At 40.9% G+C, this 19,806-nt stretch overlaps 1 protein-coding gene across 1 annotated transcript in view; it reads left to right on the forward strand.

The window, feature by feature from the left end:
• COL28A1 (collagen type XXVIII alpha 1 chain) overlaps positions 1 to 19,806 on the forward strand; it is a 153,685-nt gene that overhangs the window by 106,762 nt on the left and 27,117 nt on the right. Inside the window, 3 exon segments of the mRNA XM_068549808.1 lie at positions 18,083 to 18,151; positions 18,704 to 18,784; positions 18,874 to 18,909. Of these exon segments, the coding sequence (XP_068405909.1) occupies positions 18,083 to 18,151; positions 18,704 to 18,784; positions 18,874 to 18,909 (186 nt within the window).

A 19,806-nucleotide genomic window follows, 5' to 3' on the forward strand; every position in this document is an offset into this window, starting at 1 on the left:
GGTGTAGAGACAGTGAGCTTTTATAAAACTTATTTTTGGCGTATACAATTACGCCTTTAAACAGTGGCTCTTAAATTTCAAAGGAGAAAATAAATTTTTAATCTATCAGAATACTAGTCTTCTGAAAGTTCTCCAACTGCCTCCTGTTGGTTTTAAGTCAATAGTTCCCATTGTTATTATTATGCCAGTTCTAGAAAAAAATAAATCTTCCACAGACCTCAATCTGTCCTTCCTTCTTAAGTTACCTTACTGTGGTGATTTTGTAAAGCAAACACATTTGCTGTGTCTTCTTGTTACGTATATACTTAAATAATAGTGCACACACAGTCTGCCAGGATTGTGAAATGAGTAATGCTAATATGCCCTTCAGAATAGAATGTTTTTGTTCTGCAAATAAGGAAAATAAGTTTACATACAAATTTTAAAATCAGATCTTCTTCCTGCTCAAAATTAAGGATACTGACTCTAATACTCAGTCTTGGCTAGTTGTACGAAATTTTATTTCAGTAGTTCATTCAGTAATTGAGTATTGAGTATACATAAATATGCTGGCTCTATTCTAGGTGCTTGGGATGTATTATGATCAAAAGAGACAAAGATTCCTGCATTTATGGAAACTGCATCCTATTGACAATAAATATAATAAATAAGTTATATAGTATGTTTGAATATGAAAACTATTATGGCAAAAAAGGAGAGCAGGGTAAGGCGGATAGAGAGCTAAGATGAAGTTTTAAGTGTATGGCCTCATAAGAAGATAACATTTGAGCAGAGACCTGAAGAAGGTGAGGGAGGGAGCCTTGTGGATTTCTGAGAGAAGCACATCCCAGGCAGAGAGAAGAGCTTGTGCAAAGGCCCTGTGGTAGCAGGAGGGCGCCTGGCATGTTTAAAGAAGAGCAAAGAGACTTGTGTGTCTGGAGATGAGGTCTAAGAGGTAACAGCAATGAAGTTGGAGGAGGGCCTGATCACGTATAGCCACATGGGCCCTTGGAAGGACTTTGGCTTTTACTCGGAATTAAGTGAGGAGCTATTTTCTAGGTTTTGACCAACAGCGTGATATGGTCTGACTGACTTTTAGAAAGAATAATGGTGACTGCTGGGCTGAGAATAGATGTAGTACGACCAGGACCAGGATTGGACTAAGGAGGCTATTTAGGAATCCAGGCAATTATAAATGGTGTTTGAAAATCTAAGTTTTATAATCTAGTTACGTAAATTTAATTCCCTAGGAAAGAATTTATATCTAGTGGCCTGTGTCTGAAAACAGAAACGTGTAATAAGAAACAATCTGACAAAATTGATGCCAGATATGTAAATCTGACTGCAAATCTACCAACTGAATTTTGAGCTATTGAATCATACTGAACTATACATCTGGATCGTGGTACAAAAATAAAGCATTCTAACCCTAGATACATGTTTTCATTATGCATTTGGAGAGAACAAAGGTGGAATTTTCCTCTCTGCTTTTGCCTTTATCTCTTTGCTCCCTTTCTCTCTCTCTTCAGTGTATGATAATTACATGCTGAGACATTATAGGTGAAATTGTGAGGTTTATAACATATATGTGACCGAAGTAACACTTGCTGTTACCTGACTTCCCTGCCAAAGTCCAGTAAAAGAGGTATCTGTCTTCTATTGGCCATTAGAAAACATCTGGAATGTACTTTTTAATAAACTAAACCCTCATCCATGGTAAATATGTGGATGTGAATATATTATCCAAAATCTATTGATAGTTTATAATTTTTAAAACCTTTATTTATTTATATAACAGGAAAATAAATCTAAAGTGTTTTTAAACACATACCCAAAGAGATCAGCTTCAGAAATTAGCAAGACTCTGTATGATCCAGGCACCCAATCTTAAGTCTTCTTAACACCTTAGCTCCCAAAGATCTAGTCATACCAAAAGCCTTTCAGTTCTCTGTGAAAGCTGTGTTCCCTGGCCCCAGGTCTTTTGCATGTACTGTTCCCTTTACCTGGGGAGATCCTTTTACCCCCCACTTCAGCAGGCTCACTCTTACTCTTATGTCAGGCACATATTAGGTAGCACTTCCTCCAGAAGTCCTCCCTGTTTTTTTGTTTTGTTTTGTTTTGTTTTTTGTCCACACCACGCAGCTTGTGGGATCTTAGTTCCCTGACCAGGGATTGAACCCTTGCCCCCTACAGTGGAAGCGTGGAGTCCCAGCCACTGGACCATTAGGGAATTCCCCCTCCCTGTCTTCTTAATTCTGTGTTCCCTTTGTGTTTCCATGGTCCACTGGATAACCCCCATGATAGCACTTCTCACATTCTATCATAGGTGCTTGTTTTCTTATCCTACCACAAGACTGTGAGCTATGTAAGATGGCGAATGTCTTGTGTCTTTTGTATTTTGGTATCCTGAGCACCCAAAAAATGCCTGGTGCATATTAGGTATCTAATAAAAAATGAGTCCTGTCTATAGCCTTGCTCAATATTTATCATCTTGTCTATTTCCAGAGCATTCACTCAATAAATATTAGTCAGCATCTACCATGTGCTGGGCACTGAGCTAAGTGCAGGGGACAGAAGTGACTGTGAGGCTAAATAAAACACCTATGCATGGAGATCTACCAAAAAGAAACTTTGTGTAATTTTAAAAAAGATCAAAACATGCAGTGGAGAAGAAAACAAGGACCAGTGGATTGGGTCTGTGGGCTTTTTATCTTATAAAGGATAAGATGACTTTCTTTAATATTTTGACTTGATATTTATTTCACCCACAGTGAAAACTACAAGTCTACAGAGTCTGATTCTATAAACCTCTTTATAAAGCACATTTCCTTCAGTCTGAGACATCCGCTACATACATTCTCTCACATGCTATCTAAGTAGCGAAATGTGTTTGTGTTGAAAGTATTGGGTTAAAGATTTGTATAGGAGATGGATCTGGGAACTAGGGAGACTCAAGCATATTTCACACCTCAAGGAGAGCCCATTTTTTCTGAGCCATAGTATACCTGTACTTATAATTTACCACTTCTCATTGCATAAGATAGTGGCATTGCAAACAGCCTTGACAACAAGAAGCAAAATGTCCTCAAGTTTAACCCTGGTTACTTTGCTGGTGAAATCATGAACTGCAACTCAATCCTAATAACGGCAGCCAATGTGGAAAACAGTTTCCCAGAGTTGTCAGCTGTACTGATAGTAGATTCTAAAGTATGAATTAAAGGGACAAAAGACTCAGGGCAACACTTCTCCGACTGGGAGAATCCCTTTACCACCTGCTTTTCTTCTTTTGTCAAAACACTCCCTTCTTGGCTATGCTCTTCGTCCTTCTTCACTCTGCATCCCTAGCCCTTGACATTTCATGCTGCATGTTGAAAAATGGGATAGAAGCTCAGGCAGTGGGTAGAAGGAATTTTAAGCATTCTTACTTAGGGGTTTGGGATAAGAACCTATGCCTGGCATACTCAAAGAACATCAGGGACAGGATGACTGGAACGCAGTGAGTCATGAGGTGTGATGAGAAGCCAGTGGAGAGCTCTGCATAGAGGAGTAACCTGATATAAATCATGTTCTGGCAGCATGTGGGAAGTAGACTGTGCGGGTACAAAGACAAATTAAAAGTTGGGATAGGAAGATATTGCCAAAGTGCAGGTAAGAGACGGTGCTGGTTTAGCCCGGGGTGCTAGTGGTGGAAATGGTAAAGGATTCCACCACTGGAATTGGTAAATTGGATTCTGGATTGGATGTGGGATGTAATTTAAAGGAGTCAAGGATGACTAAGATTTTGGGCCTGAACAACTGAAAGGACGGAGTTGCCACTTTCTGAGATGGGAGAGACTATAGGAAAATGGGGATGGATAGGTATGGAAAAAATAGCTCACATAGTATGAAATTTTGATCTGGACATGAAAAGCTAAACCTCCATCAGAGCTTTTAAGTAGGTATTTGGGGATAGAAATCTAGAGTTTGGAGGAGAGATCAATACAGGAGATATACATTTGATTTAACAGTATATAGATAATATTTAATGTCTTGAGAGTGGATGAGTACATGTGGGGAGTGAATGCACATTGAAAGGAGAAGTGGGCCCTGGGCCCTTCAGCAAAAGGAGGTTTTTATAACGAAAAGGACTCAGCAGGGGAGACTGAGAAGTAGTAGCCAGTAGGTAGAGAACCAAGAGGAGGTGGATCCTGGAAGCCAGGTGAAGTGTTTCAAAAAGGAGAGCATTGTCAACTACTTTTGGTGCTGCTGATTGGATGAGAGCTGAAAAGTGATCATTAGATTTGACAACATGGAAGTCACTGGTGATCTTGACAAGAACTGTGTGTGTAACACACACACACACACACACGTATTCATGCATACAGAGAGAGAGAGAGAGAGAGAGATGAGAGAGAGAGAATAAAATACAGGGGGAAAATCTTAACAATTGACGAATCTGGGCAAAAAAAATATGGGAAATATTTGTATGATTATTGCAATTTTTCTGTAAGTTTGAAATTATTTTAAAATAAAATGTTTTAAAAAGAGATAATGGTGAGAAAGGAAGTGAAGATAGAACATACAGGCAACACTTTTGAAAAGGGAAACATAGAAATAGACTGATAGAGGGCGTGAAGTGTGTGATTAAGGCAGTTTTTTTTTAAAGGTGGGAGATATTATGGTATGTTGTATGCTGATGGGAAGAACCTAGTGAACAAGGAAATATTCATGATGCCAAAGAGAAAGTAGTTGCTCGAGGCATGCCCTTGATCTTCTGAATTAGAAGGGCTTCTCATCCTCCTCCCATCCATCACAAGAATCTGTTCTACAGCATTCTCAAGGGCATCTGGCCATCCAGACTCTGGACATGCTAGGGAGTAGAAGAAGCTTTTTTCCTTTCTTGTATGTTTTCCAATGACCTTGTAACAAATTCAAAAAGCTTTGTTACCTTTTAAAATGAAAACTATGCATCGTTGTATCAAATCCAAAGACCTCATAATCAGTCAAAGCTGTGAAAGTCTCCCTCTTTCCCCTTCAGTCCTACCCTGTAAAGCTTGCCTCTGTTTGCAGTTTCGGGGTGTAGCTTCCACATTTTCAACTAGATTGCAAAAACACACACATATACAGCACAGCAACCTTTAAAAATCATTCTATACATAATTTCCCCAACTCGCTCACCCTACCCGCTCCCGCACCTCACTTACTAGAGCAAGCATGGCCCTTCAAATCAATACATAAAGATTTACTATATTTTTTAACAGCTACATAGTAGTCCAATACGTGGGTGTAACATAATTTATTTATATGTTTCCCTTGAGAACATTCTTGTATTTTCCCATACTTGTACTGGTATTAAATATTTCCATTTCACTATATTTTGAAAGGCTTTTTCTATAGCTATAATTGGTAGACCTTTCTTCTTTATGTTGGACTGAAACCTGCCTACCTGTGAATTTTTCTGCTGCTGCTAATCCCTTGATGTGGTTTTCAACTTCACTGTGAGCATGAGTCTAGGCTTATAAAAATTTGTGAATATAATTTCATTTTACCATATTTGTCTCTTTTGCTGTTAAATGTTAACTCAAGTGTTTTCTTGCTTTAGCCTTGAAGCAAGCATGATGCAATTAAAGCCTGAGTTAACTTTGTTAATAACAGAATTTTCTTAAAAGATATGTTTTTATAAGAGACTGGGACTTTGTTTTCACAATATTTCATTTTGTTTCTTGGCCTCAGATATGCCACCCACATCTGTGTGTTCCGTGGTATAGCAAGCACAACTCTTAGGTTGTCATTAAGCAGCTTATGAAAACAGTCCAGAAGAGTTTTACAGGGAAAAATCAAGAGAAAAATTTCCATATATGAGTAGTTCTGCCCCTCTGAAACTTGCATCTGAATTGTCAGGAATAGTTACTACCATGCTAAGTTGAAAGCAATGAGAAAGGAAAACAGGGCATATAAATGAATGGGGTTGAGGACAGCCTATAGGAAGTATTAACCATAAGCCTCCATTGTACTTTTATTTTTTCAACTTTTTAAAATTAACGTAATTTTCTTTATTTTCTTAAAAAACAGACTTGGATATATTTATCATTTCCATTTTTTAAAACAAATCATTATTTTCAGCTATTTCAGTTTTTAATATTTTTCATTGTGAGTACACTTAACATGAGATCTACTCAAACTTTTAAGTGTACAACACAGTATTGTTAGCTCTAGGCATTATGTTTATGACAGATCTCTAGGACTCATTCATCTTGCATAACTGAGACTTTATACCCGTTGTCTCCTCATTTCCCCCTCCCCTGAGCCCCTGGCAACTACCATTCTACTCTGCTTCTGTGAGTTTGACTATTTTAGTTATCTCATGTAAGTACAATCATGCAGTATTAGTTCTTCTGTGACTGGCTTATTTCACTTAGCCCTCCTATGTTCACTGCAGCACTACTCACAATAGCCAAGATATGGAAACAACCTAAATGCCCATTGAGGGATGAATGAATTAAGAAGATGTGGTATAAACATCTAATAGATTCCTATTCACTGCCCTCACAAAAGAAGGAAATTCTGCCATATGTGACAAAGAGGATCAACCTGGAGGACCTTATGCTAAGTGAAATAAACCTATAATACTCTTGTTTAAAGAATTCATAGGACTTTATAAATATTACTCCTTTAATCCCCATAGGATATCCAGAAAGAGACACATAGATGAGCTAGTATTGTGAATCCTCTGGTGAAAGAAATACTCTAAGAGGGCAATTAGCTGTTAGTCCTTTCTGTGCTTTTTATTCCTGGTAAAGAATAACCAGCTTATAGAATGCTACTGTCTTTCAGTAGCTATCATCCTGATAGGCAATAGAACTAGGAGAAAAATACAGAGGCATGTGTCCTGTAACACACATCTCAACTACCAGCATTTAAAAGCAATCTACGTCCATGATGGCTTTTCAGTGCCAGTGTCAACCATACCGCCAGAATTTCTCGGTGGGAGGGGCAGCAATTTAAGTGTCAGAGAGGCCAGGGGCCTGATGTGGAAGGGTGCTGGCATAGCAGGCGCTCTGTTTTCAGTGGGTTGGAGGTCAGCGGTGTGGCTGGAGATCATGGGATGAAGTGTGGGTGTAATCCACCCCTGAGTCTTTTTTTTGGGTGCACCACACAAGTTAATGGGTCTCACTAAACCTACTGATGGGAAATAACTTAGGCTTAAGGGAAGGCCTGGCTTAATGTCACATTGGTATATTCTTTTTGATATAATTAAACGTGTAATGCATAGTCTAAACGCATTTTCCTTTCCCCAGAATCATATGGTGATGATATAAAGATCATTTTTTTTTTTAACCAGGCTTCACACCTAAAAGTGTGACAGTTAAGAGACATTCATTGTGACAGCTGGAACTGCTCCCTTCTGCTTATGTATAAAGCTGCCTGCTGTACTCCTCTGTTCACTTAACAGAAAAGACTCTCACCCTACATTTCCTCTTGATGTTTCTGAAGGCTGTGCATAGTGAAGTTAGGTAAATCTAACTAGCATCTTCCCTTTGGCTGTCTGTTCAAGGAAGCATGGCTTATATATTTTGATAAATTTGGAATTTCTAGGTTTATGCCTCATGAAGACTGTTTGGCTTTTCCATTCCTTTTTCTTTATGGCCCCAATCCCAGGGGATTTGGACAGGCAGTAGCACCAGCTTTTAGGAGGAAGTAGTTACCTGTTTGTGTGAGATGTTAGGGTGCTGGGGTGATCTGGGCCCAATCAATGGTCCAGAAACATTAACTGAATATCTGCTTTGTGCCAGGCACTGGGCTAGACACTAGGGGTAAAATGACACCCAATATATGGCCAAAAAGTATGGGGGAACCAGAAATAGATCTATATGAGTTAAGGTTAAGATGAGATAAAGCCTGCAGAGAAATAGGCTACAAAACAGGGGAAGCCAGACTGTGAAGAACCTTCACAGCTGAGCCGAAGAACTTCAGTTGGAGTCTATCAATCAGTGATTCTCAAAGCATGGCCGCTAACCACCTCTATCAGCATCAACCAGGAACCTGTTAGACGTGCAAGTTCTTGGGCCCCACCTAGACCTAATGAAGTGGTAACTCTGAGGGTAGATCCCAGTAGTCCTTGTGTTAACCACAGGACTCTACAGATATTTCTGATGTACACCAAACTTTGAGAACCACTGCTCTGATGATAGAAAGGCCTGGAAGGGTTTGTTTATTTTAAATTTTCATTTCATTCTTTTTCATAGCTTTTATTCCCTACTGTATTTCCTGTTCGTTTATGCATTAAGAGCTTGTTTTTCTTTACTCTCTTTTTCTTTTTTTATAGATATGGCAATTTATTATTTATTTTTATTTATTTATGGCTGTGTTCGGTCTTCGCTTCTGTGCGAGGACTCTCTCCAGTTGTGGCGAGTGGGGGCCACTCTTTATCGCGGTGCGCGGGCCTCTCACTATCGCAGCCTCTCCTGTTGCAGAGCACAGGATCCAGACGCGCAGGCTCAGCAATTGTAGCTCACGGACACATTTGCTCCGCGGCATGTGGGATCTTCCCAGACCAGGGCTCGAGCCCGTGTCCCCTGCATTGGCAGGCAGACTCTCAACCACTGCGCCACCAGGGAAGCCCAGGGTTTGTTTATTTTAAAAGCTCACTTTTATGGTGATATAATTCACATGCCATGCAAGTCACTTGTTTCAAGTATACAATTAGGATTTTCACAGAATTGTGCAACTAGCAATGCAACCTAATTTTAGGACGTTATCACCATCCGCCAAAGAAAGCCCGCACCTCATAGTCGTCACTCTCCATTCCCTTCCCACTAAACCTCTAGTCCCAGGCAACCACTAATCTACTTTCTGTCTCCATGGATTTGCCTATTATAGACATTTCACATAAATGGAATCACATAACGTCTGGTCTTTTGTGCCTGGCTTCTTTCATTTAGCATAATGTTTTCAAGGGTCATCCATGTTGTATCAGAACTTCCTTTTTATGGCCAAATAACACTGCATTGTATGGATATACCACATTTTGTTTATCCATTTGTCCTCTGATGAACATTTGTGTTGTTTCCACTTTTTGGCTATCGTAAATAATTCTGTTATGAACATCCGTGGGCACATTTTTATGTTTTCATTTCTCTTGGGTGTATAACCTGGAAGAGTTTTAAGAACAGGTGTGACACAGCCTGTTGAATGTTTTAGTATACTTGTTATTTAGTTTGGAACAATGCTTCTCATTCTTTTGCCTCCATACCGTTCACATGTCCAGAACACTCCATCAGCAACTATTCTCACTGTTCCCTTTTTAGGTAGTGGTGTGAGGGTAGGAGGTGGATTGTGTAGTTGGAAATATACTCCTCCCCTTGCATCCTTTGGGTCTCCTGTAGCATCTCCTCCTTCTGCCCCACAGTTGAGAATCTCTGGTATAGAGGCATAGGAGCAGAAGTAAAGACATGGATTAAGAAGCTATTGTAACAGTTTAGTCCACAGGTGATGTGCATCTGAGCCAGGGCAAGTTTAGAAGGGATGGACTTGTTGAATCTGAACCATCATCCTTAGTGACTCGTAGCCTTCTGCCAATTTCCAACTATGCTGCAAAGGCAAAGTCGTACATTGACTTCCTTTTGGTGTGAAATATTTTTCAGCATTGCTTTCTCTCCTGGAGGGAGAAAAGCCCTAGAAGAGCATCACTTCTCAGAGAACTGTCTTTGCCTGCAAAATCCAAAGCCACCCTGGGCACAGCTCACAGCCTCCTCATTTTAATGTTTGAATTTTCACCTTCTGACAACTTGAAATACAAATGATTTCTGAGCCAAATTATTTCTTGGTAATTTAATGCAAAATGCTCTGTGTTGTGATCTGATCTGCTAAAGGTGGGAGGAACCATAACATTCACATCTGTGATAGTTTCCTATGGCTGCTGTAACAAACTACCACAAATTCAGTGATTTAATACAATACCAATTTATTCTTTTTCAGTGCTGGAGCTCAGAAGTCTAAAATGAATCTTACGGGGCTACAGTCAAGGCGTTGACAGGGAGTCCAGAAACTGGGGGTGGGGGGTGGATTCTATTTCCTTGGCTTTACCAGAGTCTAGAGCCACATTCTTTGTATTCCTTGGTTTATGGCCCCTTCCTCTATCTTCAAAGCCAGTGGTTTACATCTCTCTCCGCCTCTGTTTTGCTGTTTCAATCACCAGACCTTCTTCTCTTCTGCCAGCTAAGTCTCTCTCTGCCTCTCTTTTGTAAGACTATTTGCGACTGCACTTAGGACCCACCCAGATAGTTCAAGATAATCTCCCCACCCAAGATCCTTAACTTAATCACGTCTGCCAAAACCTTTTCTCCCCTAAGTAAGATAACATTCACAGGTTTCAGGCATTAGGCCCTGCATAGCTTTGGTGGCCATTATTCAGCCTATCTCAGTATTAAATCAGCACACTGCTGCTTCTGGGTCAATTCTTGTGTGTTAATGAAGGGATATATGGAAAAGAGAAGAGTAATTTGACAGCATATACCATTTCCTGGAATCCTTTCATTCAGCAAACTTATACACAGGGACTGAACACTGGGCCAGGAGGCTGGGAAGCAGGAGGCTCCATGTCCTGCAGCTGTGGTAGCAGCTGTGGCCGCACAGGCCAGCATTCCCACCGTTCCTGCACCCTCACAGCCCGGCTGAAGCGGCCTGTGCAGTCAATGCGTCACTGTGGTTTTCAATGCGTCACTGTGGTTTTCTGACTCGTGGCCAACTCCTCACCTGCTTTGTTCAACTGTCTCCCTGGCTACTGCCACAGGAGATACTAATAAAGTCGACCTGCTTATAAATAATGGGTTGGCCCAAAAGTTCGTTCGGGTTTTCGGTACCATCTTACGGAAAGCCTGAGTGAACTTTTTGGCCAACCCAGTACCTCCTTTGGTTGACCCACATCAGGAAATCTCCGCTGGCACTTTTCCATGCATCTCTATTTTGTTATCTCTTTTCCACATGGATCCCAAATGCTCATCATGAAATTTACCGAGGTACCCATGGGGGTTTGTGAGGCTCAACAAGACAAGAGATTAGGATGCATGGTCTCTAGGCAACTTCTACCAAAGAGATGGCCCGCCTCCACATCCACTGTCTGTAGCTCAGGGCGATATGCAGGGCCCTGGAATTCGTACCTCAGAGGGTGGGAAGATAAATAAGATGAAGTGCTTCAATTATGGGAGTTTAAGATAAGCAGGGCAGAAAGGATGCGAGCATCCAAACCTGTTCTGAGACAGGCTACAGGAGAGGGGTGGGTAGATCTGGGGGAATTACTCTTGACTGGGGGGAGGGCGAGTCAGGGAAGACTCCTCGGATGCGTTTGGTGGGCTGGGACTTGCCCACAGATGGGATGAACGTGTTCCGGGAGCACAGATAAGGTCAGAACACAAAGAGAATCCCAAGCCTGGCAGACTGCGAGGTGAGTGAAAGAGGGAAAGCCAGGAAGAAAGGCAGATGTGGCGAAGGAGAATATCTGTATCTGATAGTTTTGGTTCCGAAATGGCCAGCAGGAGGAAAGGTCTAGAGAGCAGATATAATGTTACGCCTGGAGCTTAGAGACCGGGGTAAGACTGGGGATTAGAGAATTGGGGGTTATCCCCAGAGGGTCACCATGGATGTGGACAGGAATAAGGGTTCAAGGCAAACATCTACCTGGAGGGCACAAAGAGCACCGTGAGAGACACCGGAGTTCTAAAACACAAACCGACAATGACACAAACCAACCACGAGAAACCCAGGCGGGAAACCGGGAGGTTGCACCATGCAGATGGCCAGCAAAGGGAGCACCCGGCATCCCCTCTCTCTAGCCGAGGAACTGCCATAAAGCCGACCTTGTCATTTTGTATTTATCATTTGTGGTCAAGTGTATTCAAATGCCATGCAAGATATGCATGAAATTTGGCAGGTTTTACAGAAGGCTATTTAGGCAGGAGGGCAGGATAAGTCAATTTATGCAACTGAATCCAGCTGATAAAACCCCTCGAAGCTATGATGCTCTTTGCACTGTGACCTATCAATGTATTTAATCCTAGATTTTATGCTAAGAACCATTTTATTACTGGAAAACGGGACTAGATTCTGTGAGTGGGATAGAAAATCCTAACAGCGAGCACACGTGTCCATGAAACAATCAAAGGGTCCCGTGAAGTGGCTTGGCTTTTGCTGAAATTATTTGCAAATATTCATGTGCTACTTGTTCAATTACTTTATCATCTGCTGCTAGTTATAAACAGAAAAATGGAAGTAGGGACTAAAAGTTTAAGAAAAATGACTGGGGGAAAATATGGCCCAGTTGAGCACATTTGGCTATGACTGTTGTGAGCTGAACTAGGCCAGTATGGACATTCACAATTTGTCAGATTCTTCTCAGTGACTTTCGGTAGTCTCTGAAGATTAGAAGTCAGCAGGAGTGACCTGCCTTCTCCTAGACAAACTTCCTGTTAGGTGCCATGCTTCAATTAAAGCAAGTTTCAGACAGAATTCTACCCTATGTTCAGCTACTTATTAACAAGTAGGCACAAAAACATGTACTGAAAACTGGGTCCAAATTCCATTCTGTCTCTTTAAGTACTTTAACAGGTACTTTGCCTAAAATGATCACTCTGAGGCAATGACAACAATATGCTTATGATGGGACCGACTGACCTCTTAATCAGATCAGGTGACGGGATTCTTCATTATGGGATGAGGGTAAGAGACACCTGTTCTGAATGAGTTCTAGAATTTAGGGTACTCGACCAGAAGCATTCATGGGGGTGTGGGCCCACCTGGCTATTATACCCGATTTACGAAAGAGGAAAGGGCCTGTACAACGCTTCCAGCTACCACATGTCTTGAACACCCCTTTTCTCCCCCAAGGATAAACTGTTTCTATCATCCTTGTGGAGCAAATTCAGATAGCAAGAGTCGAGTCACCTGTTTTTGAAGTGTGGACTACTGATTACAGTATTTCAAGTGTTAACTCAGCACCCCTAGAGTGTAAATTAACTTGCACATACACACATTCATGGTACTGTTTAAACTGAAGTACATTAAGGTAAATTACAAAAAAAATTATAATAATTAACTTTCTTTTTGCACGAATATGGAAAAAGTCACTGTGGTAAGCTGAATAATGGCCCCTAAAAATGTTCACGCCCTAATCCTTAGAATTCGTGAATATTACCTTACATGGCAGAAGGAAGGTTTCAGATGTGATTAAGTTAGGTATTTTGAGATGGGAAGATTATCCTGGATTATTTGTAGGCCCTACATTTAATCATGCGTGTCCTTATAAGGGGGAGACAGAGGGAGAAGAGACTGTGGAAGAGGCGATGTGATGATGGAATCAGAGGTGATGAAGGGAAGGAAGATGGAGGAAGAGACCACCAGCTAAAGAACACAGGTGACCCCTGGAAGCTGAGGAAATCAGGGGAAACAGCTGCTCCCCTCACAGTGTCCAGGGGAAACCAGCCTTACCAACACCTTGACTTTAGCCTAGTGAAACTGATCTGGACTTCTAACTTCCAGAACTGTCTGAGAGCAAACTTATGTTGTTTTAAGCCACTCAATTTGTGGTCATTCATTATAGGGGCAATAGGAAATGAATGTAGTCATCAATATTAATGTTAGTAGCATCTTGGTCCAGCTCATGGAAATTTCCATGGGAGCTGTTTTGAAAACCCTTGCCATACATGGCTGACAGTTCTTGGGTTATTAAAAAAGACTCTGCCCTGAGGGCCATAGAGAGAGGACCTTTAGTGTCCAAAGGTCCGGGCCCCAGGATTCACTCCTGCAGGCTTTAGTCTGTTTCCTTCCCTCAGCTGCCATGGGTTGTCATCTGTGCCCTAAAGGCTTGCTTCACTTCCCCTAGCTGTTTTGATTTTTGTCCCATGGGGGCTTCGGGCCTTCCCCTGGGGGGCTGCTGCCTCCCTCCCCTAGGTCTGCCCCACTAGGGAAACTTTGGGACTTGCCCTGTCCCCAGTCTCTCTCTTGAGCACTGGTGAGGTCCCAGAAGAGACTGGGTGGGTGGGTATGAATTTGCCTTGTGCCTGGAGCTCCCAGGAGTTTTGTCTTCTCCAACTAGCCCACACTCAGCAATTTGTTAAGAATTTTAGCTGAATTCTTCTTATTAGCTTCATCTGTCATCTCCAGCAGGTAAGCGCCCACGTCCTGTCTCTCCTTGGAGGAGCCTGTGTTTCCTTAGATTTTGTGTAAGCTGGTGGCGCTGCAACCACAGCTCTATGGTAGATTCAAGGAAAGTTGCGATTTCATAGATTAGTCAGCAACTTTGGTGAGGTTTTAAGAATAAAAGCAGCCTAGTTTTCTACATCCTAAGAAGAAGCCAGACATCCATTTTATATTTTTTGGCTCATCTATGAATTGGATTTTTTTCCTTATAGCACCTTACTCAGAAAACATTTGGAAAGAAACACTGTTGTTTCCTGACATACCGGTAATATGCACGCCACACACATCTATTAAAATATTCAGGTAGTTGTGCATTATCCTTAGAACTCTCTCTCCCAGAGAATAAGCAATCATCTGCAAAATTAAAATGATCACAACTTTAGCAGAAAAGATCTAAGACTGAGATATAGTGGTTAAGAAGCTGGGTTTGAAATGTGGACTTAATTATATATCTTTAGATAGACAGGTTCTTTTGTGCAGTGGCTTCTGACCCATCCTGAAATCATTGCCTATCATTTTCCTGAGACTTGTAAGGAAAAAAAAATCTGATTGGATAGTATTCACCTCTGCCAAGCCAAGGCATGGACTTACTTGCTAAAGGCTTTCAGCCAGATAGTTGACTCTGAACGTTTAAGAAGCCTTCAAGTATTTTGAAGGGAAACTGGTGATTAAAAAGAAAAAAAAAAGCCTTTATTATAGGGAAACCCAGCTGCCTGGAATAAGTACAATGTTAACAATTATATATAAAAGTCTATATTATGAAGTAATGCAGAATAAATTCCTGAACATGGAGCTGATTGTAACATGATAATTGGCTATTCTGAGGCTTTCCCCCCGCCCAGGGCATGGCAATGAAGCCACAGTAGCTTTTAACTTCGCAAGAAAATTGTGTCATTTCTCAAAAGCAGCTAGTCAGTCATAAACATTTATTGAACATGGTCTAGATTAGCTGCTGTGGGAATCTAAAAGGTTGTAAAATAAATAATTATTCTGAATAATTGTCAGAAAGGTATCAAGTTCTTTCTGAACCCACTTTTTCTAAATATATAATCCCCAGTGATAATTCACCATCACACCATAGTCCCAGCCCCTTTGTTTTTCACACTATTCTGTCCTTTGGGGTTGGAACAAAGCCAGCTACAGATTTCTCCCAATAACCTTTAATCTCCCCTACACCTGGCTAGGAACCCTCCTGACCCCGCAACTCAGGTACCCGTGCTCTCAAGCATAGCCTTGACAATCCAAAACCACCTTTCAACCAGGGACCTGGTTGAATGAAGATGTCCTTATTCCCCTCCACAAAAAATCTGAGATAGCTAATTTATGCCGAAGTGTCATTTACTGATACATCTTTCTTCAGAGGTTACCTTCCTTGTAATTTTTGTTTTTAATTTTCTTTTTAATGAGAACAGAGAATGGCAGCATCTCAGGCAGGAATCTTCCCAATGTCCTTCATCTCACTCTGTGGGCTGGCCACCTAATCTGTATGACAGGCTAGTCTGTATGTAGACAGACCCTTCTATCTTTCATATTCAAGATGAGGCTGCAGATCACTCTTGGTAGAGCATGTTTTCCAGTAAATGTAATGAGGTTGGGCTGTGTTATCCATATATTCCCACCTATTTCTCTTCATTACGCCTGTGTTGGCAGTGTGATCTTTAGAAACAGAACAGATTTTTCTCCTCTACTTTGTCCTGTTTGAATCTCCAGCTTGGAATCAGAGTGTTGCTTTACTGTTTGGGGCTTACTTAACTGGCTCTAATCCCTATCCAAGTTTCTGGGGCTCCAGGTTTCCTGGGGACTATTCTATAAAGTGAATAAAGCAGACCAATGATCCCGGCCTGTCTCCTCTAACCAACTAAGCACCTAAGGGGCACTCCTTCTTCAGGGGAGAGTCTCCTTGGATAGACCTGAGACATCTGTGCACATCACTGCATAAATACTCACTACGAGCCCTCTATGCTAGACCGTTGTGTTTGGCTCAAGTGTTAACAGGGTGAAAAAGACATTCAGTAAATGAGTTCTCTGCAATCTGACCACAGTAAAGAACTTGCTATGAGACCTCTAGAGTTGAAATGAGGAGGCAAAACTATACCCCCCTACCTGCCGTCCATTTAGAAATACTACATGACAGAGATGAAAAGGGCTTCTGAGTTTAGCCAAGCCAGCTCGGCTAGGGGATAGGGATGGATCCAGGAAGAACTGAGCACTTCATTTACCAACAAGAGAATCTCCACTTACGTTCATTTTATTTTGTACTCTACTGTATAAGATTTGTTTCAATGAAAGAGTTCTCTCCTAGGGATGTGTGCAAAGATATATGCAAGACTATTTGCTGAAGCATTATTTGTAATAGGGAAACACTGTAAACAATCTAAATGCCCATCACTAGGATAATGTAGTCTAGTTATTTAATGGAATGCTGTAGAGCAGAGAACATTAACAAACTAGAACTACATATATGTACACAGATAAATTTCAAATAGATAGTGTTGAGATTTAAAATACAAATTAGATGCATAAATGTATCAATTATTTGAAGTTTAAATATAAAAAAACAATATTGTGCATTGTTTTAGAATATACACATGTGTAGTTAAAGCATAAAAACGTAGATATGAGTGTTGCATATCAATTTCAGAGAGAGGTCTCCTCTCTCCTTCAGGGAAGGGGATTAGGTACATTGGGGATTTCAATGGTATCTGTACTATTTAATTTCTTAATATGGTGTTATATCAGTGTTTGTCTTTTTCCATATAAAATTTTGTGCCTGAAATATTTCACTATAACACTTTTAAAAAGAAAGGGTTCTGTTCTTAAAAGGCTTGAAAACCAATGAGCTACGACAAGGGGCTCAGGAATGCTGATATTTGAAGTTACAATGGTCTCCAAGCAACCCTCTGTGGCCCCTTCCAGGAGCGACCTTCTAAAGCCCATCCTGCCTTCTGCAGCCTTGGCTCTCGAGCCTTCACAAGCCTATGGCAAAATGCATATTATACCCTTACCTCCATCTTTGATTCTCATTAAGTTGGTCTGAGGTTTTTATTGAGCATACCAGTGATTCTAGTGGGCACGGTCAGGATACCTTTGAGAAAGATGCTAAAGGTAAGCAAATCAAATCCCGGGAGCCCATGGTCCTTCAAACCTTCGCCACAGACTCATTGCTAATAATGATCTAAAGTAGGGGTTGCTGATCTAAGCATCATCAGTGCTATACCTTCTGTATACTTGTTAGTGATTATTCCTGTTTCATGCTCAACATCATGAAAACCTTTTAAACCTGTGTGGTTTTGAAGATGGGGGTACAGGAACAGCAGATAATGTTAAGATACAATGGGGAAAGTTAAAAACAAGTACTGAAAGGAAAAGATTTTTATTTTCCAAATTTAGGAGGTACTGAATTTAGATAAATGGATTTACGTTGCTACAAATGATCAGGTATGGAGCAAGCAGTGTACGGTGAATTATATAAACACTCCTTGGCATTAACTGGGGAGAGATGCTGTTAAATCCTCTTGTACTCCATTATTAAGATAATACATGCTTTCAACATATCAAAAATGTAGAAAATGTAAAGAAGATTATAAAAATTACCAGTAATATCACGACTGAAATATCAGTAACAGCTGCTTGTTACTTGTGAACCGGTTGATGTCAAGTTCACAGTTTGAAATTGGCAAAGGCGGAAGTATTTACACCACAGAAACAGACAAATGCTATAAACCAACTCCCTCACTTCTACCCCAGATAAGTAGTTAAATTTTTACTAGCAAAGTATTGAGCCCATCTGACGTATATGTGTATTTCCCCCCAAATTTAGATAATGCTATAATGCAGTTTTGAAAGTGCAAATGTATATCAGACCGAAAGTATATTCTGAGAAATACCTTGGGAAATTAACAGAAGCATCCCTTCCACATATTGAGTGGAGGGGGAGCAAGGACCTCAAGGCTTCCCAGGGCCAAAGGGCATGACAGGCCATGGCCTCCCTGGCAGGAAGGTAAGTATTTCAGGACCTAAGAGAAATGCTTAGGTTTAGGATCTCAATAGTTTAACTTGAACTCTGGAAGAGCTCTCATGCACTTGACACTTTTCTCCTTACAAAGCTCAGAGGAAAAAATCCATTTCAGAGTGAATCCTTATGCATTTCTTTTCCTAACTACAAACATGTTCACTTTATGAAATCTCATTTTCTTCAAACTCAAAAGCCAGCTGATAAGGAATAAATCCTTACAACGTACCATGAAGAAGACACCAGATAACTCAGGTGTTAACCTGTATAACAGTTGAAGTTCCTAAAGGCAGTGAGCTAATCGGATGGCATCTCATGGTCTCCTCACCTTGAGGTCCCGAGTTGATCATGAATTAGATTATGGTTCCTGGGGGAATGTAAATAAAATGCCCCCCATTTTTTTCATATAGTATATTCATATCAACAAGAACCACAGGTCTTCAAGAGGTACCACAGTTGCAAAGAAATAAAACTTTAGGGTTCTTCTTATTTGGCATTAATATTCACATTCTAAGCTTATCTTTTCATTGTATTATAAAGGGAGACCATGGAGAACGGGGCAATGTGGGAAAGAAAGGGGATAAAGGGGAAATTGGAGATCCCGGACCCCAAGGAAAACAGGCAGGAAGTGATTTTTAACATCTTATGGTAATTGTACACAGTAACTGCTTCCAACCTACATTGACTGTTACTCTTCTTCCACTAAGTAGGGGTTACAAGGACCAAGAGGAGACGGAGGACTGACAGTGAGTATCAATCCTGGAAGGTAATTGAGGGGTTTGTGCTCACAAAATGATTGCATTTGTGTTTTAGCTTTAGAAGTGACTTCTTTTGACACAGAATTAGTGCTGACATAGATGCAGGAGGTAATTGAACCCGAATGTGAGGGAGACATCACACCCAGCGCCCTTATCCAGCCTTGTGGTAGAGATATAATTGCCCACCCCCCGGTAGAAAGGTTAACAAGGAGGCGAACTGTTTAAAAGAAGCCAAATGAGCAAGGGACTTTTTATTGTACATGAGCCTTCACATGTCAGCACAGGGGCTCTTTTTTTCCTGAACTAGCTCCTTTAGGAAGTGCTCTGAGGAGAACAGCAATCACAAAATCGGGATTACTTTTATGTACTGATTCACTTATTCAACAAATATTTGTGATGATGTACAAACTTTCCCTGTTCTTCTCTCTTTTGTTCTCTTTTGTTTGCACCACTACAAACAAAAAGCTGACACCTGAAAGTCCCACAGGATGGGAAAGTTCTAGAATTTCTATAGCAAAATCTACTTCTTCCTTTCTAACTTTGAGACACTACATCTCCTGGAGTTGAGGAGAAATAGGGACCTTCTCTTCCCCCCACTCCTTTTTTTTTAATTGGGGTATAGTTGTTTTACAATGTTGTGTTAGTTTCTACTGTACAGCGAAGTGAATCAGCCATATGTATACATATATCCCCTCTTTTTTGGATTTTCTTCCCATTTAGATCACCACAGAGCACTAAGTAGGCTTTTTCCCTTTTTGATTCTTTGGTGGGTCATGGTCTGGGGATGTTGACCTTATGTATAATGCCAGGAAAACCCAGGGGTGGGAGTTCAAGTGATGAAGGCGAGAGCTGGACATGTGACAAACAGAACTGTGCATGGTTTTA

Source organism: Eschrichtius robustus, chromosome 8 (genome assembly GCF_028021215.1).
Source record: "Eschrichtius robustus isolate mEscRob2 chromosome 8, mEscRob2.pri, whole genome shotgun sequence".
Lineage (NCBI taxonomy): Eukaryota > Metazoa > Chordata > Mammalia > Artiodactyla > Eschrichtiidae > Eschrichtius > Eschrichtius robustus.